This window comes from Pyrgilauda ruficollis, unplaced genomic scaffold, assembly GCF_017590135.1.
Source record: "Pyrgilauda ruficollis isolate IOZ18807 unplaced genomic scaffold, ASM1759013v1 scaffold2, whole genome shotgun sequence".
Classification (NCBI taxonomy): domain Eukaryota; kingdom Metazoa; phylum Chordata; class Aves; order Passeriformes; family Passeridae; genus Pyrgilauda; species Pyrgilauda ruficollis.
In genome coordinates this window covers 6,288,755-6,315,474 of record NW_024519206.1, presented here as the reverse complement: position 1 = coordinate 6,315,474, position 26,720 = coordinate 6,288,755, and the positions used below count along the sequence as shown (strand labels likewise).

At 40.9% G+C, this 26,720-nt stretch overlaps 2 protein-coding genes and 1 long non-coding RNA gene across 4 annotated transcripts in view; 1 reads left to right on the top strand and 2 right to left on the bottom strand.

The window, feature by feature from the left end:
* Positions 1-444: 444 nt before the first annotated feature.
* Positions 445-3,800, bottom strand: ARL4A (ADP ribosylation factor like GTPase 4A). 2 transcript variants are annotated; one of them, XM_041466586.1, is made up of 2 exons: positions 3,635-3,800; positions 445-2,972 (listed from the first exon to the last, which is right to left on the bottom strand). In XM_041466586.1, the coding sequence occupies exon 2, from the start codon at positions 2,904-2,906 to the stop codon at positions 2,304-2,306; it is 603 nt and encodes a 200-aa protein (XP_041322520.1). In that variant the 5' UTR covers positions 2,907-2,972; positions 3,635-3,800; the 3' UTR covers positions 445-2,303. The 2 variants fall into 2 exon arrangements, with proteins under 2 accessions (XP_041322520.1, XP_041322519.1); XM_041466585.1 differs by lacking the exon at positions 3,635-3,800 and adding an exon at positions 3,192-3,327.
* Positions 3,801-4,033: 233 nt separating this feature from the next.
* On the top strand, positions 4,034-25,839 carry LOC121353158. The gene is made up of 3 exons (XR_005955045.1): positions 4,034-4,285; positions 9,486-9,602; positions 25,649-25,839. It is a non-coding gene; the product is annotated as an uncharacterized LOC121353158 (long non-coding RNA).
* SCIN (scinderin) overlaps positions 18,885-26,720 on the bottom strand; it is a 48,176-nt gene continuing 40,340 nt past the window's right edge. The window contains exons 11-16 of the mRNA XM_041466753.1: positions 25,858-26,028; positions 25,185-25,362; positions 24,597-24,718; positions 22,872-22,949; positions 21,529-21,589; positions 18,885-20,581 (exon numbers count right to left, since the gene is read on the bottom strand). Of these exons, the coding sequence (XP_041322687.1) occupies positions 20,448-20,581; positions 21,529-21,589; positions 22,872-22,949; positions 24,597-24,718; positions 25,185-25,362; positions 25,858-26,028 (744 nt within the window). The 3' untranslated portion in view covers positions 18,885-20,447. The remainder of the gene's footprint in view (positions 20,582-21,528; positions 21,590-22,871; positions 22,950-24,596; positions 24,719-25,184; positions 25,363-25,857; positions 26,029-26,720) is intronic.

Genomic DNA, 26,720 nt, shown 5'->3' with positions numbered 1-26,720 from the left:
ACACCCAAGAAGAAAATTCACTCAAGGCTTAACTGCAGATGAATCCCTCAGACAGCGTCAGATACACAAGGCTAAAGACATTCAATCAAGTACCACCTGAGAGTACATGTGATATATGCCCAGCATTGCCTGTTAAGTGTGGCATGTAACACAAAATAGGCTCAGCTTTATACAACATGTTGCAAATTTTGCAAGAGCCATCACTTTGGACAAGAGTCATAGCAGCAGGTATTTCTTCCATGAATATAAAGACACCATTGATCCAAAGTTTTCAATGAGATACCTCTAGTTTCTAACACTGTGACATTTATAAGCCCCACCACATTTTAAGACTTTGGTTTTTCAACAGAATTACTGATTCGAGTAACAGCAGAACTGTGTGCACAGAGGTTGATAAGAATGTACCACTGCAGCACAAAAGTCAGACACCTTCTCTCTGCAGGCTTGTTTTCAATTGTTTATTGAGGTTTAAGAAGTCATCCACATTTCTATAAATATAGACATTACTTGAGTAAGTGACTTACAATGTCACCAGTGCAGGTACATATATAACCAACATACAAAAGCTCCACTGGAAGCTACTTCAGTTTATTCAAAAAGGACCAAGATGTCATAAAAAAAACAAACAGCTGTCACTTTCAGTTATCAAAGACACTAAAGTGCATTTTTGGTTATCTCCTGGTCGAACAGCTGCTGGTTAAAAAGCTTGTTTTTTTTTTTTTTAACATAGCTAAATTACATCGATTGACATTCGGTTTGTAGCTGTCATCCTCCTGATACATGGCAGCAGGTAAGAAAAATGTATTACTTTGCTGGTTGAGAGGAGGAAATTTATTTTGCTAGTTTCTACTTTTTTTTTTTTTTTTAGTCTGGTATTTCCAACAAAAGTTTAAAGATAATCTAACATTCTGATTAATTTCTACAGCACCACTAAAGTTAGTCTTAAAAATCCAGGCTCTGCTTTAGCCCTTTTGATTGCTAACCAAGTATCTAAAGAGTCACTTGAAGCTCTGTACCAGTAAGAAAAACTACCCTCCCTTTTCTGTCAAGCACTATCCTGCCCAGTTAACACTGTTTGCACACTCTGTAAACAAGAACAGCTTAAAGCATAATTAAAGCAGAACACAGGCCCATCTTGAAAATCTTCTTCCCCCTTTCCCTCCCCCCCCGCCCCGCCCCTGGTAGTGTCTAATGTTTGAGTGTACAAAGCATTATTACATTCCTAACCACAAAATACTGTAAGAGTCACAACAAAAAAGCATACGTTGAAAGTGACAGCAATACTGCTTTAATAAAATGGGGTATTTTGGGGAGATACAAGATGTGCTCTGCTAATTTTAACTCCATCTTTACCTCATTATAAGTATGTTATATTGCCAGGAAATCACCAATAGGGCAAAGAATGCTGCACTGGTTAGAACCACAGCAGCCACAGTTGTTCTTTATAGCTCCTTTACCGCAATTCATTGACTTTTGATACTAGGAGGACATAAAACTCACCATTCAGAAATAAATTACTAACTTTGAGTAACAGTTTAAACCTGATTAGCACTGTATAATGCTGAATGGCTACTTCTAAAAAATAAAAACCTTATATACCAAAAAACATGCTATATGTTGAGAATCCACTTTTTCATGCTCCATCGTGTTGTTTACAGTTTTTACTTGTCAAAGTCTTTCTTTTACCAGTTGAAGAATCCACAGCACTTAAAATTTCAAGTGTTTGAACTGAATGTGATTCAATTTCAAAAAGTGCCAAATTAAAAAAACCTACACATGTAGCCAAGCTTTCATAAAAAAAACTCAAACAAGGTAAAAAAACAGCCTCAACGAAATTATGGGTTACTAGCTTCATACATGTTTTTAAAGCTGTATAATGTTCACCTAAGCACTCCACTTACGAGCATTAGAAGTTTAAAAACACAGAACACCTTCAATGCAAATTGCTTGCAGAGGGCACCCTCAAACATATGAGTACAACACTAAGCAGAAAACCCTCGTTTTATTTGGCTATTTAGACATCCATGTCACATATACCCACCCATCCATTTCCTGATAGCATTACATCATCTATTAGGGCTTCTGAAATAATACAGAGCCAAAAAATTCAGAAGAGACTAGTTAAAAAAAAAAATAAAATTCCCCAACTGCACAGCCTTCCTGCGCACAGCAAGGTTGTGCAACTGATTGTTCAATGTAACTAAGCTTAACGGCATCCAAACAGGCAGGCCTGGCTTTGGAAGCTGTCTTACGTCAAATTTTGACCACGTAACTACTCTAAAACAGAAAGGTCAAAAAAGAACTCATCTCTTCTTTTTCTGCTGCCTCAACATTTTCCTTCGCTTAATTATCATATCATGTAGTTTCTCCAGTCCCTCTTTAAGTCCATCTCCAATGATTGCACAGGTAGGCTGCAAATGCCAGGGTGTTGAAGAACTCAGCTCACTCATCGCTAACATCTTCTCTATTTCAGAAAGGGAGAGAGAGTTCCTCAGGTCCTGCTTGTTAGCAATGATAAGGACAGGCACTCCTTGATTCTCAGATATCCTAGTAATCTTATGAAGTTCTGTTTTGGCCTCCTCCATCCTCTCAACGTCGACGGAGTCCACCACAAACACGATGCCATCGGTGCACCTTGTGTACGACTTCCACAGCGGCCTCAGCTTCTCCTGGCCGCCCACATCCCAGAAGTGGAAAGTGACCGTCTTCGAGTTGCCCAGCGTCACTTTGATTTTCTCCGTATTAAATCCTTTAGTGGGGACAGTGTTGACGAACTCATTGAACTGCAGTCTGTACAGCACCGTCGTCTTCCCGGCGCAGTCCAGCCCCAGGATGACGATGTGAAAGCTCTGGAAGGAAGGCAGGCTGGAGAGGATCGGCGTCTGGTCCGAGAGTCCATTCCCCATTGCCAGAAGGGAAGGTGACAGCAGGCTGCCACGAGCAGAGGCGGCTCCCGCGGCTGCGCTCGGATCCTGCCAACGACACAAGCGGCGTTACAGCCCGCTCCGCCGGCGCCGGGGCTGCGCGGCCGCAACGCGCCGGCCGCGGCGCCGCCGCCCCGACTGCGGGGGCGGAGCGCGACGCGGAACGCCACACGTCCCCCGCCCCGCCCGGCGGCTGCGGCCGCTCCCGGCACTGCGGCTGGCCCGGCACCTGCGCCCCCGCCGCCCCTCGCCGCGCCCCGAGCCTACCGCTGCTCCCTCAGCGCGGGGAGGGGCGCGCTGCCCGCGACCCCTTTCCCTCGCGCCGCCGCTGCTCCCGCTGCTCCCGCGCCCGCTTCTGCTGCGGCTCCCGCTGCTGCTCCCGCAGTCGCTTCCGCTACTGCTCTGGCTCCCGCTGCTTCTCCCACAGTCGCTGATGCTGCTGCCGCTACTGCTGCGGCTCCCGCAGTCACTGCTACTGCTACTGCTGCTCCCGCTCCGCTGCCGCCTCTCCCGCCGCTAGCGCCGCCGCCCTCGCGACTCTCCCCTGCATCTGGCGGCGGAGCGCCTCCCAGCGCGCGCCTAGCCCCGCGCGCCCCTCCCCGCGCTCTCCCATTGGCCTCGCCGCGTGCAGGGGGCGGGGAGCGAGCCGCGCTCCGCCTCGCCCATTGGCCGCCGGCGCCGGCCGCTCCCGGAGCACCCGAGTATCGTACCGTCCGCAGCCGAGCGCTTCGGGCCGAGCGCGGCCGGAGGAAGGGGCCGCTCCCCTCCCACGCCCTGCCTTGAACGGCCCCCGCTCCTCCTCCTCCTCCCTCCAGGGAGGTGGAGCCGCTCCCTCACGCACCTCGGGGCAGGCCGGCGCGGCCGCGCCCTCCGCCTACGGCAGCCCCTCCGCCCGGCGGCGGGCGGCAGCGCCCCTCCGGCGGCCCGGCGCCCCGCCCCTTCGTGGGAGAGCGCGCGCTCATTGGGCGCGAGTGCCGTCAGTCCATCGCGGCCCCGGCCGCCTTGGGGCTGGCTCTGCGGTGCCCCGCCCCCCTCACACCCATTGGGTGTGGGTGCTGTCACTCTAGCGCGCCCCCTGCCGGCCCCGGGCGGTGCCTCCCCGCGCACCTGCGCCGCTGCCGGGGCCGCGCGGCCCGCGCCGCTGAGGGCCCCGGGAGCGCCGTCGGCACGGGCGGGCTGGGATGGACTTCGTAAATAAAAGTGCGCCGGCCCGGCTCTGTGCTCTCATCGTACGTGCTGTATCTGCCTTTGAGCTCTCCCCGCGAAACCGGAGAGACTGACCGGGAGGGGCCGGGAATAACGTAGTGGGTGACACGGTTCTGACGGACGCTCGGCGCACAGGGATGACAGCAGTGCTCGGGGTGAGGGAACACGCAAGGGTGCCTGGCTAGGTTGTAAGAAAGGTTTCCCACAGCACAGAGATATGTTAAGTAATCCTGCATTTTCATATCTCAGGCTGATTTGAGCAGTGCGATGTTTCCCAGAACTAATTCGGAGTGTCTGATAACACATTGACTACATTTACTGTTTCCAGAGCATACAGGTGTTAAGGAGGCCTGGAGGAGGAGTGTTTGTCTCAGCTCTTCCTGCTGCCATACCACGGTTCTGTTCCTTCCCACCGCTCTGTTCCGCAGCAGCTTTGCCCCTGCAGTTTGCCCGGCTGTGGCAGTGCCCATGGTTGGTTCTGCTGCCCGTGTGGCACCTACCCCGCAGCAGTGTGAGACAGCGCGCAGGACGATCAGGGCAGAGCAGGCTGCAAAAGTCTTCGTCTATAGTCCTTAGATAAAAATTTAATAAATCAATCTTTACAATAAAAACATATGTTTAACTGTTAGCTAAAGCTATTGTGCTTCTCTAGTCTGCCGGTCCAAGTGTATGTTTTTCTGTACTCAGTATCACAATCATAGAATCATAGAGTGGTTTGGGCTGGAAGGGGTTTAAAGATCATCTCGTTACAGCCCCACTGCTGTGGGCAGGGACACATTTCATTAGACCAGGTGGCTCAGAGCTCCATCCAACCTGGCCTTGAGCACTTCCAGGGATGGGGTATCCACAGCTGCTCTGGGCAGCCCCCCAAATCTTTGACCAGCTGGGCTTCAGTAAAAGAGAACTGTCATTTTCAGTATTAGTCTTGCCTTTTTGTCTAGAGGACTTTATTATTTCTTGATGTGGCTGCTGAAAACGGTTAATTTACAAGAATATTCAGACAATGATACTTCTTTTTTTTTCCCTTTGAAATCATTGTAGTCCATATTTTAAATCACAGATAATTTTATGTAAAAGAGAAGTAATTGAATAGTAAAGGGACATATAATAGCAAAAAAAAAAAAAAGAAAAAAAAAAAAAACAAAATCCAGTGTGTGCTGTAGGCAATGTTTCATATTACTAATATTATTAAAGTGTTAAGATACCCATTCTAGTCCTACTATAAATATCAAAATTCTAATTTCCTTACATCTGAGATGAATATTTCACTGCTTTTATCTTTGTTCATTATTTACACCCTGATCTTGCAGCTGATTCTTTTTGGAGGAAGTGGCCTGTTTGTATAGGAAGGTGATTTTACATCTATGGAAAGGAGGGGTAAGTTACTACCCCTAAGGCCAGCTGGTAAGGTTTCTGGTTTGGCAGTATTTTACAGTACTTTTGCATAACATAAAGAACTTCATAGCATACAATGTAATAGGAAAGCATCTATAGTGACAGTAAAAGTGGGCCTTAATTATTTAATGGATGGTTTTCAGTGATTCAAAATTGGGAGGAAACCAGCTAGAAATATCTTGTTAAGGAATATTACTGCAGATAATAGATTTATTCATAAAGCTTGACAAGCTGAAATAAATCAAATTGACCTTTATCTCCACCTACAAAATTAACTATCCCCTATTTTTAATGGAAAAATAAGCCTATTTGATATTACAGTCTCCTAAACCTTCATGTCTGATTGTTACCAAGATCCATTCAAACTTTAACACAGCTTCCTAATAATGCATTTTACAATTAATTCCTTGAGAACGGATATTGGCTAGCTTCTACCCTCATGGAAGGTATTTTGATTTTAAACATAAGATGCATAAGGCTTGTTTTTATCTCTTTTGTTCTGCTGAAAAGCAGTCAATACATAATATTTTATTGGAAAGGGAGGGATAAAAACTCATGTTTTTTTCTAAGGTATAGTGTATCCAACGCAGTAGGTGGAGAAGGAATCTCATAAATCTTGTAAAAAGAGGTTTGTGACATCAGGGAGGTCATTTTAAGATTAGACTGAAATTAATATCTTCAACAACATGAGCATACCTGTATTTGTAAATATATACATAGAAATAATCTGTGCTCTCCAGAAAATGCTTGGATACTCCCTACAGTTAATTTATCACATTTACCTGTTGTAACTTGCTATGAAGTGAATTATGATTTCTCTGGGGCTGAGACTATTTTTCACTGTAAGTCTTCTTTGCACCTTGATCTTAATTAATGCCTGTAGGCGCTTCTGCAAAACAGCTATTAAATAACAATCCAAGTGGATCAGCTCCTCCCATACACTTCATGCTGCTTTAGAAGTCAAACGAGCAGACTGGGCAGGTGTTATGGAGTAATGGTATCTAAATTAGTGGGAGTGTAGAAGAGTTGACACATTCAACTTCTGATAATTGAAGGTAAGGGTAAAGCAAGGCTCTGATTATCCTGTAGAAGTCTTGCATGAAGGAGGTGTACAGAAAGAGCACCTTTTCCACTTTTCAAATGTGTAGCTAAATGGGGAGAACGGGCTGTTCTTAGATAAGAGCTGAAAATAACTGCAAGATACATGTAAGAGGAAACAATGGTGAAAGGCTTAAGCTGCAAGAATTTTCAATGCAAAATAAGGAAGTGCCTAATTTCTGTGTTGGGGTAATTTCACATACTGATACTGATACTTTTCTCATTTCCAATGTAATCTCTACAGATCTGAGTTCTTTCTGGCTCAGCATTCCTTAGCTCATGAAAACAACTGCAACTTCAGCTTCTGTGGGTAAAAACCTTCTCCCCTTTCCTGTTTACACAGTGTACCAGTGTAAAAAGTAATTTAAAGTAATTTAAGTAAATTATTTTCTACATCGGTTTCTTCCATATATGCTATAAATATTTTCCACATAGAAGAGAGCAGGGCCAGGGACAAATCACTGTGTTTCAAGAAAAAGAAGCAGTACCTGCATAACATGCAGCTTCTTCACTATGATAAAGTAGTTTGGCTTTTGGTTTTTTGTTTTGTTGTTGTTGGTTTGGCTTTTTTTTAATTCCTTAATGGCCTGGGGATAATTTTGGTTCAGGGCAGGTTTGAGGGGGCCAGGCTTCCAATGCTGCAATTATTAACTGCTTCTGAGAAACTTAGATAGTCCTTACTAGGGATATGGACCATGAAATTGATTGAAGTGTTGCCAAGAATGAATTGGCTTACAGTGGAAAGATAAGATTCTTGGAAATTTTAATATTATTACCCAGCAGAGACTTAGATTACCTTTTAATACATATCACCTCCTTCACTGCAGGAGCTGTTTCACAGTGCCCAGATAATAAAAATGCGAAGAATCATCAAACATCTACTTGCAAGGTTGTGTGTATTCTTCACAAGAAATCATCTTTCATATGGAAATAGCAATTCATGGAAATTAAATCTACCAGTTCATGAGAGGTTTACTGTAGCAGGACATTAAATCAGACCTTTCATTAGTGCTGGTCATTTTAAAGTTAAATTCCACTCAGGTAGGTATGACTGTTGTTACACATCTAGTGATGCAGGAGATGAGAAATTCCTTCCAAAGCAAAGATAGTGGGCTTGAATTTCCATGGCCAGATATGCACAATATTCCTTTTGTTTTCATTAAATATCTTCATTCTGAAGAACAGGCTAATGGCATTTATTATCCTATAACAGTTCAATAGCTAATCACCTTAGAGTTATTTTTCAATAGCACCACATATTGTGTGTAGCAAGTTTGATTCAAATCAAATGAAAAATGAAACATCAGACCAGTGATCCTGATGCCATGTACTGCAGATGCAGAGGAATATGCAGGGATATTCAGGGTCTGCAGATGCAGACCAGAACTAAAGAACAGTAAAAGACAGAAGCAAATGCTGAAGAAGGGATAGGAAGGAGCCAGCTGCATCACAGGGCTGCATTAGTTGTCAGACACAAATGAATGAAGTCCTAAGAAGAATGAAATTATTGCAAGAACTGGGCACTGTCAAGTGCAGGTAGCTGGCCTACAGCAATGGGATCCCAAACCCCCATCTTCATGAGAGAGATGCGTTAGCAACCTCACACCACCAGTTACTGCTGCTCTGTGTGGAAATGGAGCAGATGTCTCAATGTGTATGAAAGAGAAAATCAGTTGCATTTCAGTACAATGACATGGCAGACCTAGGCTGGGGTAATTTGTATTAATGTTTGTGTAATAGCAATAATGTTTATTATTACAGCAACCAACTATAGTTCAGTTGTACATTCAAAAATTGAAGTTACTTCTTTCCAACTATACTCTAGATCTCAGAGGTAAAAAAGTACTGCTTTGAATTGTTACACGGTTCTGAAAGTATTGCTTGGAGTTGTTACATGGTACATAAAATATTACAGCAGTTTCACCATGAATTTTGAGAACCCCCTTGAATTTGAGCAGTAAGAATGAAATAGCTGACAAATTGCAACACATGAGTTTTTGCTCTTAAGACTATCTCTTAAATTGATGTACAAAATGTTTTGCACAAAGAAGCCTTTTATCATCTTTGCTACGTCTGCTGAATTCTTTTATGATAACTTACATGCTGAATGAACTGCTTTGATTTGATTATTAAAAAGTAGTTGGTGGTAGAAAATCTAATTTCTTTCCTCACAATAAATAAGCTTAAAGCAGTAGGAGATGGAGTCGCTGTGTTAGACCAGTTAATTAAACTTTCTGTCATTTCATACATACCTTCACATGAAGTCTAACATCTATATTTTGCTACTTTCATTTTCATAAATAAACATAATGCCACATAGCAGGCTAAAAAACAAAAAGCCTCCTGTACTGACAGTCAGAGTTTGTTGCATCTTCAATTCTATTCAGGTGTGTTAGCTGAAAGAAAGCTGTGCTAGCTCATAAATGTCCTTAGTCACACTGAGAAAGTGTTGGCTCAGGGTAACTGAAGTTTTAACTTCCTCCTTCCAAGCTCCGTGAATTTTGGTTGTTTCATCCTCTGATGGGATGGCTGTAATGGTGGTGACTCCATGTTTGTGGAACACGGGGAACAGCCTGACCACTTTGTGTACATGTGGCTGTAGGAGAAATGCACCTTCTGTGATAGGGTGGGACAGCAGAAGGGTTGTCCCCAGCAGCATCTTTGTGTTAAGGACTTGAATGACAAAACTCTCAGCCACACTGAATGTTCTTTTAATAGGAGAGTGTAATTAATAAGGGTTTAACGTAGATCCCCTCTTCATATGATACAAAGTTCATAGTCACAAAATCCAAACCTGGACATAGGACTTGTTATGGGGCAGTTTAAAGAATCTAAAAAGCTCTTTTTTTTTTTTTTTTACAGGAACCCCTGGTTTCCACCCCCACTTCACTAAGAAGCTGGTGCTAAAGAACACCCAGCAAATACGTTTAATTAATACATGCACAGAATACCTCCTACTTTAATCCTTCATTACATGAGGTAAGGCTTCACCATGAGCAGTTCCAGTGTTCAATGTGTGATACTACACATGAGCAAGCCTTGGCTTGCATGTTTTCTTCAATGGTTGTATACTGATCAAAGACTTACATTCATCTCAGCAAGAGTTTCCCCACCTCCTACCCCATGTTTGTGACAGCACTTTTGCTTTTATAGGGTTTTTTTCCCCCTCTGGAACTAGTGACTTGAGTCACACACTCTTTTGCTGAGAATATAATGCCAACTCAATGCTACATTGAAAATCCTGCCAGTTAAAAGAATGGCTTCCAATATCTTTTTTATTCCCCAGTATTTTTCCCCCAGAAAAGCTATGGGCACTTCAGGGTTTGTTTTGGTTTTTTTTTTCTTTGGTTTGTTGGGGTTTTATTGTTTGTTTGTTTTTGGGGTTTTTTTGGGGGGGTGGGGGTTGTTTGTGTGTGGTTTTTTTTTTCTATGCCAGAATAATTCTAAACAGTTTAAAATTCTATTAAGCTGAGATTTCAGTATCAGCTGCAATCTTCTCACATTGCTTCATTTGAAAAGGGTTGCAGGATTTTTAAATATAACACTTTAATATGATGGGAACAGTTTGCAAGCAGGTTAAAAGTACTACAATTACAAATATAAGAGCAGCATATTTTATTTTGCCCCTGTATAGATGGATTTAATATGTGAAGGTATTTTCCCAGCTCCAGAATGATAATGGAAATGTTGGTAGCATAACTACTGCTGTTTGAAATATTGCTAGCACAGAGTAACAATGAAGGAAAGAAAAAACTGCTATTAAATATTTTTCTTGTCTAAAGAACTTTATAAATATTGTATAACTATTTAACATGTATAAAGCTGCTGGCATTTGCTGGAATTGTAATAGATAGGAAAAAACAGACCTTGGACATCAGAACAAAGAAGGCTTTTCTTTGATAAATTTGTATCTCAGTTGATTTACTGTAGTGGAAAAAAAAAGTTACAAGTTCTGACTGAAGCTTCTGACTAAGTGTTTATGGGATGAAACATTCATTTAAGCCAGTTCTTTCCTAACAATCCATGTGCTTGCAACAGTTACTTATTTAAAAGCTATGCTTTGTTCTTCAGGTGCTGCATATATCCAAAAGGAAGTACCAGGACAGGAAGAAGCACACAGCACTCACTTCACAGAGTCAGAGTTAGCATATGGTTAATGAAATACTTAAATGACAAATATAGTGCATTGAAAGCTGCCGTGAGAGCATTTCAAAGACAGTCACAAAAGACAAAGCACTGAAGCGCCACTGATTTGCAGGGACTGGCCTGTTCCTGTGGCTGGAGGGAGCAGGGAGCCTGTGCCTGTGTGGTGTGCACAGCCACCTCTTGGATGTGTTCCCACTGTTTTTTGGCAACAAAACTGAGAGGTGATGCCCATCCAATATACAGGGTGCACTGTGAGAACGAGCAGGCTGTTGATCTGTAATAACTTTGTGTAAATCAAGTTAAGTGCACACCTTGAAGAGGAAATTCCGTTGCTCATCTCTCCTAAAATGGCACAGCAGCAATAGGAACAGATTTCACAGAGATTGCACTGTATGAAAATAAAATTTTATGGGAGATATGCCTAAGCTCCCAGGAGGGTTGTGAAAAATTTAAAGTATCTGCTTTAGTGTATAATAATGTAGGTAGTACAGTGATAATGTCACAGCTCCTTGAGCCTGGTGCTCAGAAGCAACAGCTAAGAGAAGTGTCCACTGAGACAATGAAATAGACCACAAACAATTTGTTTTATTTTCTCCAGCCACTGTTTGGTAATTTATCAGTGCTCCTAATAATAGGAGCTTGTGAGTGCTGCTTATAACTCCTGGTCACATACAGAACAAATAGTATGGGATATAACTACTCTCTGGCTTTCTGAAAGCATCTTTCTTATATGAGTGACAAGAGAGACCTGCTGGCTCCCTAGATAGAAGGGAGGTGTTTATTTTTATTTTTTAAAGAAAGAAACAATTTATTATTAATTTTAGACAGATAACTGAGCTCAAATGTAGATTGTAATGTCTTTAATGAGGTAATTATTTGATTAACAATGTTCCTGAAGAGAAACAACAAATACATGCTTTAACAGATAAATTAACTTGGTCTTTTTAAACCACAGAAGACTGGTAAAGCCTACTGAGCATCTGTGCAGTCCACTGGTCTCACTCTCTGCAGTGCTTCCTTCCCTTCCTACCAGAAGTCTTTCCCAGGCACTTAATTTCCCAGGCTCTATAGTTGTGAGGCATTTATGAGTTTTCAGAAACTGTGTCACTGGCTGGATCTTTAACCTGTCCTTTTAGTCAACAGGCATCTGAAGTGCACAGTGAAATACCTAATATGGCCCAGCAAAATAAAACATAATTTTGCACTCAGAATTCTATATGACCCAATTCTTTGCTTGCAAAGAAGGTCATAGTTCTGAGTGGCTTCACATTTGGAGACTTCCCAGGCACTAGGAGTTTTGAGCTAACACTTACCTGTGTTTGCCCCTATTCCAACACAGCAGCACTCCCAAGTGTGCATGCAAACCCTGATACAGCAGGTCCTACAGCTTTGCCAGCTGTGTGGCAACTGCATCCAGTCCCTGTGTATGTTTGGATTTTGACCAATATATTAATTTTTTATTTGAAGCAAGAGAGTGTTAAAAATCAGCTTTCCAGGAGAGGATGGAAAGAGCAAATACTCCTTTGCTTTGATTTCTGGTATGAAAAGTAAACTTCAGTCAGCAGAACATGAATGAGAGCTAAGCATTCTAGATTGGATTTTTCTCAAGCCCAAACAGAGTTGTTTGGCTGCCAGTGATAAGAAGTGCAGATTTTCAGTGCCTCCAAAGGAGCTCTTTCCCCCCAGGGCCATGGATATTTTCACCAGCTAGCCTGAACTGTGGCATGAAGGTTTCAGTCTCTTCCAATGAGAAATGATGGGCACCTTATACTTAAGTACTGGATATTTGTTGCAGTTTCTAAAGCTTAAGCAAAAAAAAAAAAAAAAAAAAAAAAAGAAAAAAGAAAAAAAATCTTTTTCTCAGTTACAGTACTTAAGAGTTTCAGTGTGAAATCTGAGCCTATTACAGTGTGCTATAGCAAAAGGAAAACCAACCCTTATCCTAGGGAGCTCCCAGGTTTGTATTTATGATTAGATGAAAAAGGGAAGAAGAAACAAACAAAGAGAGGACGATGAAAGAATGGTTTCAGGGAAGACAAATACTGTGTGGGTGGGGAGGAGTAATTTCATCTCCTTGCTCAGCTGTAGTCTAGATTTTTTAAATCTTATCAGCTCACCATGTCTTCTTTTAAAGTTAACAGTAAATCTCAAAATTACTTCAGTGAATGCAAGATTAGGCCTACTGCTTGCTAAGTGTTAAGTCATTTGAAAATTGATTTGAAAGCTAAACCCGGGGGTGTTAGGCAGAAAGCTTTCTTTCACATCCTAGGTTCCAATTCCTGGAGGGAAACAACAGTAAACTCACTTTGAAAACCTTGTAAAACCCGTCCCTGCAAAATCGTTTTTGCTTTCCTCTCCCAGGGAATATGATTCAAACAAACCACATCTTACATTCCAATTCCATAATATTGAAAAAGAGAAGCCTTTCAGAGAATCCGGCACAGCTTCTGCCACTAGAATTGTAAACTCGCATGAAACTCTGCCAAAATACTAATTTTTAAATGCATATTTTTTAAGCCTTTTGTTGACATCACAGCATTTTATCAGAATATAAGTTTCCCGTTCTCGGGCTCTCATGGCCACATCACACTACTTAGCAGGCTTTAAACAAAGTAAGGAAGGCAAATAAACAAACTTGTAGAGGAACAGGTTGTTTAGCTGAGATTTTAACTGAACTCCAATGAATGGAGGCAATACTGAGAGAGGCAGCAGTTGAAGTGCTGCAAGGGTAAGCTCTGCAGTTTTCATCTCTTTGGAGCCTTCTTCTTCATCTCTACCAGGACTGATCACAGAAGATTAAGAGTCCAAGCAGGACTTCTAGGGAGCAGAAGCAGCAGTGGGATACTATGAACATAATAAAATTTTTTTCTAACTGAATTATGTTATTCAAGGCCTCTCTACTGATGGAAAAGAAAAATCAAACAAATAATACCTCCTTATGTAAGGAAAAAATAACATGGACATTATCGTAAATAGAAAGAATCTATTTAAGGAAGTCTTCATGCTTTGAAGATTTTGTAATTTACATAAATGTGTGATACATTCAGCACATGAGCAGATGCAACCCCAAACTGAATCTTCAGAGGAAGCATGAGAAAGCTTTAAAGAGGACAAATGGTTGTATCCCTTCCTCCTGGTTTACTGATGGAAGCCCTCTGAAGCCATAGGTCATTCTGTGAAAGCCTGTTACTAAATCTGAGAGAGTCTGCTTGCTGAGGGTCACTTAAAGAGCCCTGCCCTTCTGCTTAGGGACACCAATATCTGCAGTCTTTCATCTGAGCACAACTGTAGATACATGGGATTTCAAGTGAGCATCACTGAACTCCTGCAAATCATTCATCTTTGAGTCCTTGCTGAGGATTGATTGAAGGCACAGCAGTCTGGCACATAAAGCACATATGTGTTTCTGTGTTTTTCAGACCCGTGATAAGTCAGAGTTGAGATAAAACAATAGCCATCATCACCACAGAGGCCCTAACTCCAAGCTTTCCCTGGGCCAGAGTGATGAAATTGTGTCAAACCAATAGTAGCAGCCATCAGACATTTGTTGATGAATGGAGATAACATTTAAATGCAAAACCAAAGCTTCAAAATGAACAAGAAATTTGGTAATCTTCATCCCTCCATCTGTAGTCAGTGAGCACTTTTTGTTTCTCTCAGTTCACGCCCTTGACTGTGGACAGGAGTCCTCATGCTCAGTCTCTGGATTGAAGCCATGTCAGTGGATGTCTGTTACTCAGTATAATTCAGTAATCATGAAAGAAAGATCCCAGTACATTATCAACACTCAGTCCTTAAGTCAACCACAAAACACCATTTGCCAGAAACAAAATGAGCTGTACTGCAGAGAGGCCTCATGTCCTTAACAATAGCAGCAGAAAAGTTTCAGGATGTGGGAGATCAGACAAGATGCCATCCCTTTTAAAAGCAAATCTTTTCATTCTCCAAGTTGAAGTAAGAAGCACCTGAGGATTTTGCTATTTCTTTGTAAACACAGCAGAGCCTTGTCTTCGCTTCATACTTACAATGCCCAGAGCACTTGCTCCTAATCCAGAGAGGAATTTTTATGGACCCGATGCAGATACACCCATAATTACAGCTTTAATGGAGTGTCAAGGCTGAACAGGCGAGGCTGAGAGATCTATTTTAGCTTATATTGTGTTTTACCATAAAAATTTTACTTCTCAGTTGAGCTGGCCTCTGCCATTCTTCTGCTGCCCTAATGCCACAGCTGGTGGAACTGCACCCATTCTTCAGCAGGTCTCTGAGGCATCACACTCACCTCGTTTAATCCTGCTCTGAGCAAGTCTCTGGAGCCTGGCACCAATAACCCGGGCAGCTGTCTGGATTATGAGCAGTACCTACAAGATGACAGTGTTGAGAAGTGACTGGACTAGGTCAAATATTGTACAAACACATGGTAAGAGACAGAGCAGCTTAAATAAACAGGGAAAGGATTGAGGAAATCCTCATTTAATAGGTAGAGAATAGGACAGTGAATTCAATGATTCACTTCACACAGAAAACAGGAAATACAGGTACCAGAATCCCTGTTTGCTGCTTTGAATATCAGACAAGTTTTCATCACCTTTCCTCACACAATCTTAAAAAAGATCACTTTGAGTTTTGGGAATTCACACATGGGATTATTTGGATGCTGAAGTGCATCTGCAGATGCTAGGATGGGACAGAGTCTGGCAGCAGAAGGCTGCCTGAGCCTATCCAGAAAGAGAGTAGGGGATTGTCCGAGTGGGCTTCTTGCCTGTTCTTGGTGGTAGGACATTCACTGCCACTTCTTACCCAAGTATAGTAGGAGAGTAGCTGGTTAGTGTTGGGAAGGACAGCAGTCTTTGGTGCCATTAGAGATATGTGCAGCCCACTCAGCTGGTTGCATGAGGACTCTGAAGTGCTGCAAGACCCACTACAGGAAACCTGTGACCTTTCTGAGACACCTCTGTGAAAATCTAAGCCTTGAGGGAAATCTGTAATCTTCCAATCAGCAGTCTGTTTTTAATCACAGTTGTTTCTGTAGCTGCTTGTTCTGTAGCAAGGGTATCAGACAACACAAAGCATGGTGAACTGTTGGGCAAGTGATACTAAAATCACCGGATTGCATCCAGCCTTGATGTTAGTATTGCCAAATGCTGGGAAATCACCCTGAGTCACCTCTGTGATATCTGTTGAAGAGCAGCAAGGAGAGCTGTGCCCTTCTAGCACCATTAAGAGGCTTTTTTAAAGTAATCAAAGCATTGTTGCTGTGTGTGCCTCTGGGCCTTTCAGTGGGATACTGTTCAGATTGTTCCAGTCTCCCCTGCGTGCCTCCATGCAGCTGATTTTTGAGGCAATGATCTGCAATCTGACAAACAACAAAAAATCAATGCTTTCACTTGATGCTTTCATTTCATGTGTATGGAGGCCCAAATTTCACTGCTGGCTGATTAAATGTGGTGGTATAATGTACGGTGTTGTGGTTCTCAGTACACCCTTAACAATCCTTTGAGGAGAGAATGCTCACAGGGTGGAAGTGTGGATGTGTTTAAGAAGAAGCCTGATACAGACAGTTTCACCTTCTGCTTGTTCCTCTGGAATAACTCTGTCTGCTATTATTAAAAACAAAATCAGGTTACATATTCTGTTCTGTGGGAACATTTTTTTTTCCTCCTAAAATGCAAATATGCTTTAATGTCAAGAGGAAAATGACAAGCAGAGGGAGAAGGGCTACAATAAAAATCTCTTAATTTTTTGCCATGGTGGGCCTCCCAGTTGCCATTGGTCAGCCCTTCTCCTCCTTGCACCTTGGAAGCTTTAATTGAAGTGAGTGTAGTATATTCATTTTCAGCATAAGGTAATGGACTAATAGGCAGAGAAGGTCAAAGTAACTTTAGGCCAGTCAAGAGAGGATGTAACTAGACATTAAGGACAGGTAGTAGATTAAAGATCTGATTGTGTTTTCAGGAGTTCCTTTGATTTTAGCATCTGAACTCCTAGCTGTAAGAAGGGAAAACTGTACTATTTCTTTATCTAAAGACAAAATTATTGTCTTTAAAAAAGAAAATGCAAGGATTTGTAGAGTCAGCACAGCAAAGTATTATCTAACTCTGGTTTTATTAGATAATAATTCTTTGGCATTTGGCATATACTTGCATTTGGCTCAATTAAGCCATAAAGGCAGAACTTCAGTGAGATGCTGCTGAAGCAGTTGTATCGTAAAGCAAAGCTTGAATGTTTTTTCTGAAGCTTTCCTATAGAGAAGTCAACTCTGAAGAAGAATTTCAGTCCACAGAAAAGAATAGCCTTGTTTGGGCTAATTTTTTTTCTTTTAAATTCTTTTACATTCAGTAAAAATGAAGACTACAAGAAGATTACAAGATTAATAACAAGAAGTGTTCCTGTAGCCTATGAAGATGTTGAAAGATGTCTGAGAGCATCTCCTGCTACAATCCAGTGAGCAAAACATTTTGTAGGATTCCTCAGTTTTCCTGTGAGAGAGAGTACCATAATCCTGCTGTCTACCACTCCCATCACCAGCATTTTCTTGCTGCAGTTGAAGCCTGTGTGAGGTCTACACTAGCAAGAAATCAAATCATTCAATCGAATTTAGCTGCATTTAACACAATAATTTACAAAAGATATAATTCTATATAGCACTATGTGCTATGGTCAAAATGGGCATTTAGAACAATGATTCCAGAAGCTGACTCCTGTCCTGTGCATCATCTGTAGTTACACTCTAAGATTATAATATTTTATGTAATATAAATACTACATAGTACTGTAATGTCCTGATAGTTCTAAGGATTCCTAACACCTTTCTGTTGGAATGAAATAAAGATGAAAAATGATGCTGTGTTTACAACCAATAGAACATGAATGTTTTCTGTTTGGTTGTAGCATAATGAAACTCCTAAATCAGGGTCTTAATTTTGCCATTGCAAGTAGAGTGAACATATTGCTGTCTGATAATACTGCAAGACAGCTTATTCTTGACTGAATTTGACTGTATACAGATCTGCAAAATTTTTTCTATTGTGAAAGCAAAGCAGATAGGTTTGATATGTGTATTCATAAAGTTAGGTGCTTAAATATTGTCTTGAAAACAGCTTAATTTTTAACATCTCCAAGCACTCATAGTCCATGCTGTCTGTCGTCCTTCATTCTCTTCTTCTTCTTGAGGGAAAGAAATACATCTTTGTGTCTACTGCACACATATTATGAAAAATAAACTTCCTCACTGGCAAGCAAACCCAAGAACAATGTTGCTAGCAGCTGTTGTGCTTAAAACCCAGTGGAGAACACTGTTCCCTTATGAGCTCTCAATGCTCTTCTCAACATCAGCAATCACCATGCCAGAACAATGTATTACAAACTCAAAAGCCCAGGCCAGGAGACCACAAAAGCTCCTCTGTCTTGTGTGAGGGAACTGAAAAGAGGCTTTCACAGTGCTGGAGAATATGCTGGCAGACTGTGCCAGTTCAGAGCCCTCAGTGTCCCAGAAGATGTTTATGTACAAGGAGGACAAATCTTGTCTAATCCTTGGTTCAGAAGTTACCATAACTGTTATTTTTCAAAAATGAGAAGAATCATGTGTATGTGTTGAAGTCGACAATCAGATAATTACAGGCTGCTCAGTGGCTGAGCCATTGAAAAGGTCTTTGTGCTCCTTCCAGCAGGAGAAGGACATCTTATCTACTCTCACAAATAAAAAGCAAGATGTATCCTTTAAAAACAAACATAAACCTATTTCCTCCTATTTTATTATGTAGTTATTTCTGTACTCAATTATTTTTGCAAGCAAAAGGTTATAAAACCAGAGAGTTTGATTAACAACAATGGTGTTTTTTTTCTTAAAGATGAAAATAACAACCTAATAAGCACCCAGTTCTTTAATTTTCACTTAGGTTTGTAATTGTCAAGTTGGTGAGAAGAGTTAAGCTTCCATTGGGTAAAACGGCACCAAAGTCAAAACAAGTACTGTGGACAAGTGGACTGCAGTGTCCATTTAAAAGGAAGCTCCCTACTTAGGTTCAGGAAATCTTGCTGGATGCCAGTGGAAGCACTTCCCTACAATATGTCAGAGAAAGGAAGATCAGCTTGGCATACAGAATACTGGTTTCTGTAACTTTATTTTAAATGAAATCACATTCAGGTACAGCCCAGCTATATTAGCACACATTTAAACAAATGTTTAAAGCTAACTCCTATAATTAATCTCTTAGCTTCACAATTCTTTTGTCATTGATATTATGAGCTCAGACTAAATTCGCTCTTTTGCATTACCCTGATTTAAAATCCCAAGCATGTTAAAAAAATACAAAAATGTCTAAAATTTCACTTTCCAACCTAACTTACAAGAATAATAAAACTGCTGAAATGCTGTCGTTATAAAGCCACATTGGTATGATTTACAGCTGTACAAACTGTTGTTTAAAACAAGCATTACTGGATAAGTGATCAAAGCAGTGCTAAAGATCTGAAGAAGTTTTCCCACTGCCCTTAAATAGATTTTCTTCTGGCTAAGTTACAAATAAAAGTACGTTTGAAAACGTACTTTTAAATTCACCAGAATAAAAAAAAAAACCTCAAATAAGTGTGCCTGAGAGAAAAGAGAAGGCCATATTCTATGGTGCATACTCACATTCTAAATTCCCAGAAATGCTACCGAAACCAGGGGTTTCCTTGCTTTTGACATGCTTGATATTTATCTAACACTTGCAGATAAAATTAGAAAGACATCCTGCACCTGACAAGGTGAACAGTGCATGCTGAAGAAGAACTGAGCACTGCTGAGTAAGGCAGCTGAGGTGAAGTATGGCTTAAGAGCAATCTGGTTAAGGCAGAGTACGTGTTTTCGAAGCTGTTACTTCTGCTTCCACTTCAAAGCACTAGTGCACTACACTGTATTTAAGAGCTTTAGTTAAAAAGACCTGGTGGAGCTGGAGCTGGTTCAGAGATAAATCTAAAGGAATTCATTACAATACGCTAGACAGTCCCTCAATAAAACCTCTGTCAGCTTCATATTCTGACAGTATTCAGTGTAAAGCTCCACGCATCTAAGTATTAACAGGGTAAACAAACATGTTAAGCACAGCTTTCTCCAAATATCCATCCATTATTTGCCTCCTGTGAGCTACAACTCCCACTGTGGATCAAACATTATCTGAAATTTTCAATGAGTATAGTAATACGTGGGCCAGTAACTAAATCAGGTGCAGTCCTTTCCTTGAAATGGGTAGTTTTATTCCTCCATCAGGCCAAAATCTGCACACTATTATCTTGACCTTAATCTAAAGGAATTTCTGTGGCACTAGCATGTATTTTGAAGTGAAGATGGAATTTGGTCCATTTCAGCACATTAAAATAAACTGATCCACAGCTTCTCTTTAAAAGAATCAGTAGATTAAAGAGAAATGTATTTCTTTCTTTTAAGATTGAAAATTGGTAGCACTTTCTGTATTTACTACTAGAAGAGCCCCCCTCACCCCATTTGGCCAGTTTACAATTATCATTTATCCTTTCCAGTGCTAAGAATTTCTAGGTTATTCACAGAAACACATCAAAGCTCAGGAAAGTGTAACAACAAATGCATCATGTTGTTGCATAAGCTTATGCTTAAAAATACTAGAAAGTAGCTGGGCTCTGGTCATTCTTTGGCTTGAAGCTGGAGTCTCCTTGGAGAGATCAGTTCTTCCATTTGTTTGAGTCCCAAGCCAGGAACCAGCCTGTGAATGTGGGGGGTTCATGCCCTTGCTTCACAATTACAATGGGAGTTCCCTTATCTCTGCCAGAAGGATCTGTTTCAATATAGCGTTTGGCTAAAAACAGACAGCAAATAAAACATGGAATGATTAGTTAATTCATTTGGTATAAAAAATACATTAAAAGCTACAGTGAAAGAACACAGGGCTGCTATAATACAGTATTCAATTAATTATTTCAAAGGCAATGAGATGATCAGGTAAAGGTTGATTTTTCCCAGCCGGCAGTGAAGGAATTTTCCATGAAGTTAGGACAGAGGGATTGCTTTTCTGAGCAGTTTGTTGCCATACAACTGGGTTTTGGCTCTTAAACAGGAGAAAGCATTTGCTGGTGCTGTGAGGATGCACAGGCTTCGTTCCCAATTTGTCCATGTAAAAGCCAGTGAGTGTAGTTTCCCTTGACATCTCAACATGACATCAATACCTATGGAAACACAGCCAGGTAACCCCAGCTGCTCCAGGGAAACACATGCAAGTATTTTCGGCATGAACTTTAGAAGTTTGTCAAAATAGCTCAGCTATATTAAGTCACACCAGGGATGACACATGATTTTTCAAGGAAGTACGTGCACATAAATTGTCTTGATTTGTTCTGTTTGTTCTGTAATTGGAATTTCCTCCTGCAAATTTCACTGAGTGAAGGATGGCACTTGCTGGCAATCCTTTCTCTAGATACATTATTGAGGGTGCAGGTCAGTAGGGACCTCCTTTTAAATTCCTTCTCTTTTCAGTGCATTTACTTTTCATAGGGCTCTCCCACATACTATTTAAAAAGCTCTGCAGCCCAATAATGCTATCTTGATTAATTTTATCCTTCATAAACTTCCAGAGTTTTAAAGTGCATTTAAAGGTGAAAACAGTCATCTTCTGTATGAAATCCTAATAAGCTCAGCACTTTGAGACACTGTAAACATAACTAGATTTCTTCTCCATCATATTTTCCTCTTTGTTAAGTAATATCGATGCTATTTCACTCAGAAATCTGCCAAATTTATTTGATTTACCCGATTTAACGGATTCCTGTCGTTCAGTTTCATTAGCATCCTTCCCAATCCAGATGAAAACCTGCAAACAAAGGAAAGACTTAACTCCCCTGGCATTAAAAGGATGTTGTGTACAGCTGGTAAAGTACAAAACAGTTGATTCCTCTAGGAGAAAGAATATCTGCTATGAAAAGACTGCAGAGATACAGAACTCTCACAAACCACAACTGATGGTTTTTTCTCCCTTGTGAGAAAGTGTAGTTATGCCCTCTGAAATTTCACTGCTCTCTGTGACACTGGAAGGCCAGACCTTTATTAATTCTGATGGAAGGATCTCTAATTACCTTTTCCATAGGTATCTTTTAAACTTTTACAAGGAAATTTCTTTTTGGGTGCAGGTAGTAATACTGTCCTTGGTTTGAGCTCTGTGCGCACATCAACATTTGTGCCCTGTGACATGTGCTACCCTGAGTGACTGCTAGATAGCCAACTGAAAAACCCAGCAACCAGAGCCTTGATCTGCAATCCCCCACACCCTGTTTTTCTCTCTCCAGGATTTGCTTGGAAACCAGCTACATGTCCCAAGACTTCTTATCTGAGTCGCTATGTCCCAACTACTTTCCATCCAGCTCTTCCCCACCACTCCCCATCACTCCTTTTCACATGAACCATGGACATTCCTTCTATTTCCAAAAACCTCAGCCTTTTGTTCCTTAAGGGTTAGGGTGAAGAAGACAAATAGGTGTGGGCCTTCTCCTCTTTCCCTCCAAGAGGAGAGGAAGGGTAGAGATAATATACTGTGAGAAACAGATGTGTTCTCTAAATCTGCAGTGAGTTTTCCTGTCATTCACAAAGCTCTCCACATTTTCAGTTTTCAGTGAACTGGGTAATGATGGAGATTATTTCTGTCACTCTCCATTCACTTTCTAGTATGAAGAAATTTTTTTAAGGGTCTATCCAGTGCTGATCCCTTTTTCTACTAGGACTTTTTGTAGGTGGCTCCTGCTACAAGGATTTAGTGGATTCTAAATACATTTAATGAAGTAACTTTTAAAAAAATTAATAAATTTTTGTGATGAAGTCAAAACACTATTGAGAACCTTTCCAGAACATTGCTGGGGCTTATACTCTTGCAGCCTCCATTGGTTTAAATAAGAAGTGCCTGCCATGGTCTCACATGCTTGGCAATTCAATGGTATGTGTGAACACCAGCACATCATACAGCTCAAAAAGTACAGCTCCTTTTGATATAATTTAAAGAAAACAAAACATCTGTCAAGATGATTGTTCCTCCCATCTTACGAACCAAGTGATTAAGAATAAATTATCCTTGCTATCACAAAAAGCAGTGATACACAGCTCACCTGCTCCCAAACATCCAGCAACATGACATCATCTTCAGCCAAATCATCCTGAGTGAATTCTCCTGGGACCTCTTCAATCTAGAAAGGATAACACATTTTGAGGGTGTTTTTTTTTTGTTTTTAATGATTCATCAAGGCATACAATTTTGCAAAGACCTAACCTATTTTTATAAGGTTAAGAGCAGAGGTTGATGAACACTTCTTTTGGCTCCTAAAGGATCAAACCCCTAAACTGATTTGATGAATGCGTTAAAGGTGTTTCTTGCAAACAAAACAAATCACATAATGGCATGTCCTGTAAAATCAGCTCTTGGACTTTCAGAATTGGTAAGATATCCTCAGGAGAGGCAAAGATCTACATTATAATTGTTGACGATTGTTAAGCTGGGACTGAGGTCTGCCAGGAACCTTGAGCCAACTAAGCTGATACATTCATGCAGCTTACATTCATTAATTAGGAAAAGAAACTGCTTTGGTTTGCAGTGGGTGAGCTCAGAGATGAAATACACACCCAACCAAGCTTCCCAGTCACTTGACAATGGGACATTACAGTTGACTAAGCCATTGAGGATTCGTCCCCAAAGAAAAGGCAGACTTCTTACTTCTTCCAAGGACATGCAGGAAGATAGAAAGCAGTTTAATATTATTCTGTATGAGAAGGAGAGATAATAATGGAGCTAATGGTTCCTACTTTTAAAGGATTCTCAAGGGTTTGGCTATGTGTGGTCATGTGGGAGTGCTAAAGGGATGATAACCAGATGGTGAAAAAGACATTCCTTTTCCCCACCCTGTGTTACGGCGGCCAGAAGGTCAGAGTGGTCTCACCTGCCTCTTCTGGGACCTCTAATGGTGGTGATTCAGTTACTAGAGAAAGGCTACAGGAAAGAGGGGATTTCACAGAATTTGGAGGGAACTCAAAATAAAAAGTAAATCCATAGCTCCCAGCAGACTACTGCATAGAGTTTGGTTCCTATTACTGTATTTCCCAGAAGTATTTTAGAAGCTTGTTAGAAGAATACACTTTCCTATTCTCTTAAGATTTTGAAGTCCTTATTAAAGGATCCTATTTGTTTTATCCCTCTCCAAATGACTGGGCTGTGCCTTAAGGAGACTGCCAGCTATGTCCCCTACCTAAAAATGAGTGTGTCCTTGCCAACTGGTGACACAGCATTGCCCTCCAGAACACAGTAAGTAATTAAGTCTGAATCACAGACTTAATACCCAGTACATAGCTCTGGGCATTTCTGCCACGGAAGTAGGTCTTCCTACCTCCCTGAGCACAGGCCAATACCTTAAAGGCATAATTATACATCTTAAATCTCTGTGGAAAATTTCAGACTAGGGATTTTTGGCAAGCAACATTTATTTTCCTTGCCACCACTGTCAAACACGTAAGGGGCAAGGCACTGACCTGCTCTTTCTCAGCAAACTGATAGCAATCTGGTGATGCTTGCAAGAATGAAATTGCTTTTGACTGGGCAAATTTTGCATCTGCGAGCCTCTGTTTCCAGGCTGGAGCAGGTTCTGGATGCAAACTTCCGCAGTAATAATTCTGTTCATCCATTGTATTTGGTTAGCTTAAAGCATCAAACATCCACTCTCTAGTTCATGCCAAGGCTGGCTAACTAAGCCAGATCCCCAAATTCATTTAATGACCACTGATTTCCAAGGCAAAATATACCAGAAACTATATAATTAAACAGAAAGTATCCATAATATACTCACAATAAATCTGCCTGTCTTATTAGAACAACCATACAAGCGAGGGGGATGATCTTCAGCCTTTGTCAATAGCTGGGATGAAGTCTGGTAATTTTTTTTACCTCCAAGTGCTTTCCAGAATTCCTCTAAAATACATAATATATAATTTATCCACCAGCTGATTTAACATTTGATGTTTTAGCTTTTTAGATAGTGTTTCAGAAATCCCCAAAAAATCTCTTTGCTGTCTCAAAGATGAATGACTTTTCTTAACAGTACTTCCTGCAGTTTGTCAAAATATCAATATCAATTGCATACCTAGGAAGAATCATAGAGTTGGAAGGGACCTTAAAAATCATCTAGTTCCAATGCCCCTGCCATGGGCAGGGACACCTTTCAGTACATCAGGTTGCACAGAGCTCCATCTAAACCCGCCTTCAACACTTCCAGGGATGAAGCATCCACCTCATCCTTCTCTGGGCAACCTGTTCCAGTGCCTCACCACCCTCACAGTAAAGATTTTTTCCCTAATATCTAATCTAAACCAACTGTCTCCATGCAGTGCTGTGTATTCTCAGCTGTCTATTAGTAGCCATGTGGCCTCATACGAACCTGGCTCCTGGCCTTCATTAATGTTAGCAGTCTGGCATTTGAGAACATTGGCAATGTACTGAGCTCCTTGTTCCTCTTCTTTACTTGCTCCTTTTCCTATCCACGTGTAGCCAGAGTTGTTTGGTAGTTTCAGAACAAAGACATCATTAGAGTTTAGTGACACTGCATCAACATCAACCTAGATAAAAAAAGAAATTGTTTTATTCTTCAAATCTTCAGATAATATAACTACTATTTTGCATATTTATACATAAAATGTGTAGACATGTTAATCTGCTATGCTTTTGGTCTTCAGTTCTTCCCTAGTTTTATATTGATACAAATTAGAGAAGGATTTAAGACAGGGAGCTGACTTGCAGGGCAAAACTTAGGACTGTTTGCAGTAGGAAAGACCATCTCATAGGATTTGCTGACTTCTCATCTGTTCTTTGTCAGCTGACTGTTCACTGTGTGTATTCTTACAGCTCCTCTGAACGATTCAGACTGATTCCAGCCAGCTACAGCATATTCTCTTTGCTTTATTGGACAGGTTCATCAAATAGAGCAGTGGGTTGGATTTGGAGTTCTGTGTTCCTGCCAGATATGACTACCCAACAAGATTACTCAGGGAAGCTCACGGCAGCTCTCTCATTTCCCACTGGGAATGGCTGCTTTACTTAGCAGGTGACCTTACCTCTGCAATCCTAGTAATGGATGCCAGGTTCCTGCGGATTTGGAAGAGTCGCGTCGGTGGAGCAGGTTTCTGACCTTCCTTCTTGGATGTCCCATCCTTGTAGACTATAAGTGGTTTGTTTTTGAACAAGCTCAGTAAATGTGCAGGCTCTTTGCCTTGACTGACTCGGATCTGTACATATGTGAAGAAATGCAGTAAAATAAACAAAAGGACACAAGTGGTTATTTTTGGTCTTTGCCGAATAGCTATGGGGATCTTAGCCAACAATGCTAAGTGTGTTAGCAAAAACGAGAAATGGCAAGTTGAAAAGATCTAAAAATATACCTTCAGACATACAGAGTTAGAGCATTTGTGAGATTTTTGTTTTTGTCAATCATGGTGACACAAAGACAAGATTCAAAGTTCCAACACAATATTTAGCTGATTAAAATGGCTGCTATAAAAATCACTCATTTTCAAAAGAACTGTCATTTCATAGTGTTTTATAGAATGACTTAATTCTCCTGAAAAACTGTCTTGGAAGTTTAAGTGGCCTGTATTTAAGCAGAAGAGAATGGTTGTTCATTTTATTCATTATTTCTATATGTATTTTATCTGCAAGAGGATGAAAAAGAGTAGCATGAATTTCTCATCCAGAGCATAACATGGATGATGAAAATGAACTTCCATTACAGATGTAAAAGATGCTACTGCCATCTAAAGAAACCACATTGCACTACGAAGAATGACTATTTTAAAGTTAACGTATGATAGAAGTTATTTGTATGCAACCATTTAATTTTCCTTTACAACAGTACCATTGGCCAAGGTAGAGAGCTGCAAGTCCTTGCCTTTCATTCCCAGAAAGAAAGGGAGAAGAGGGA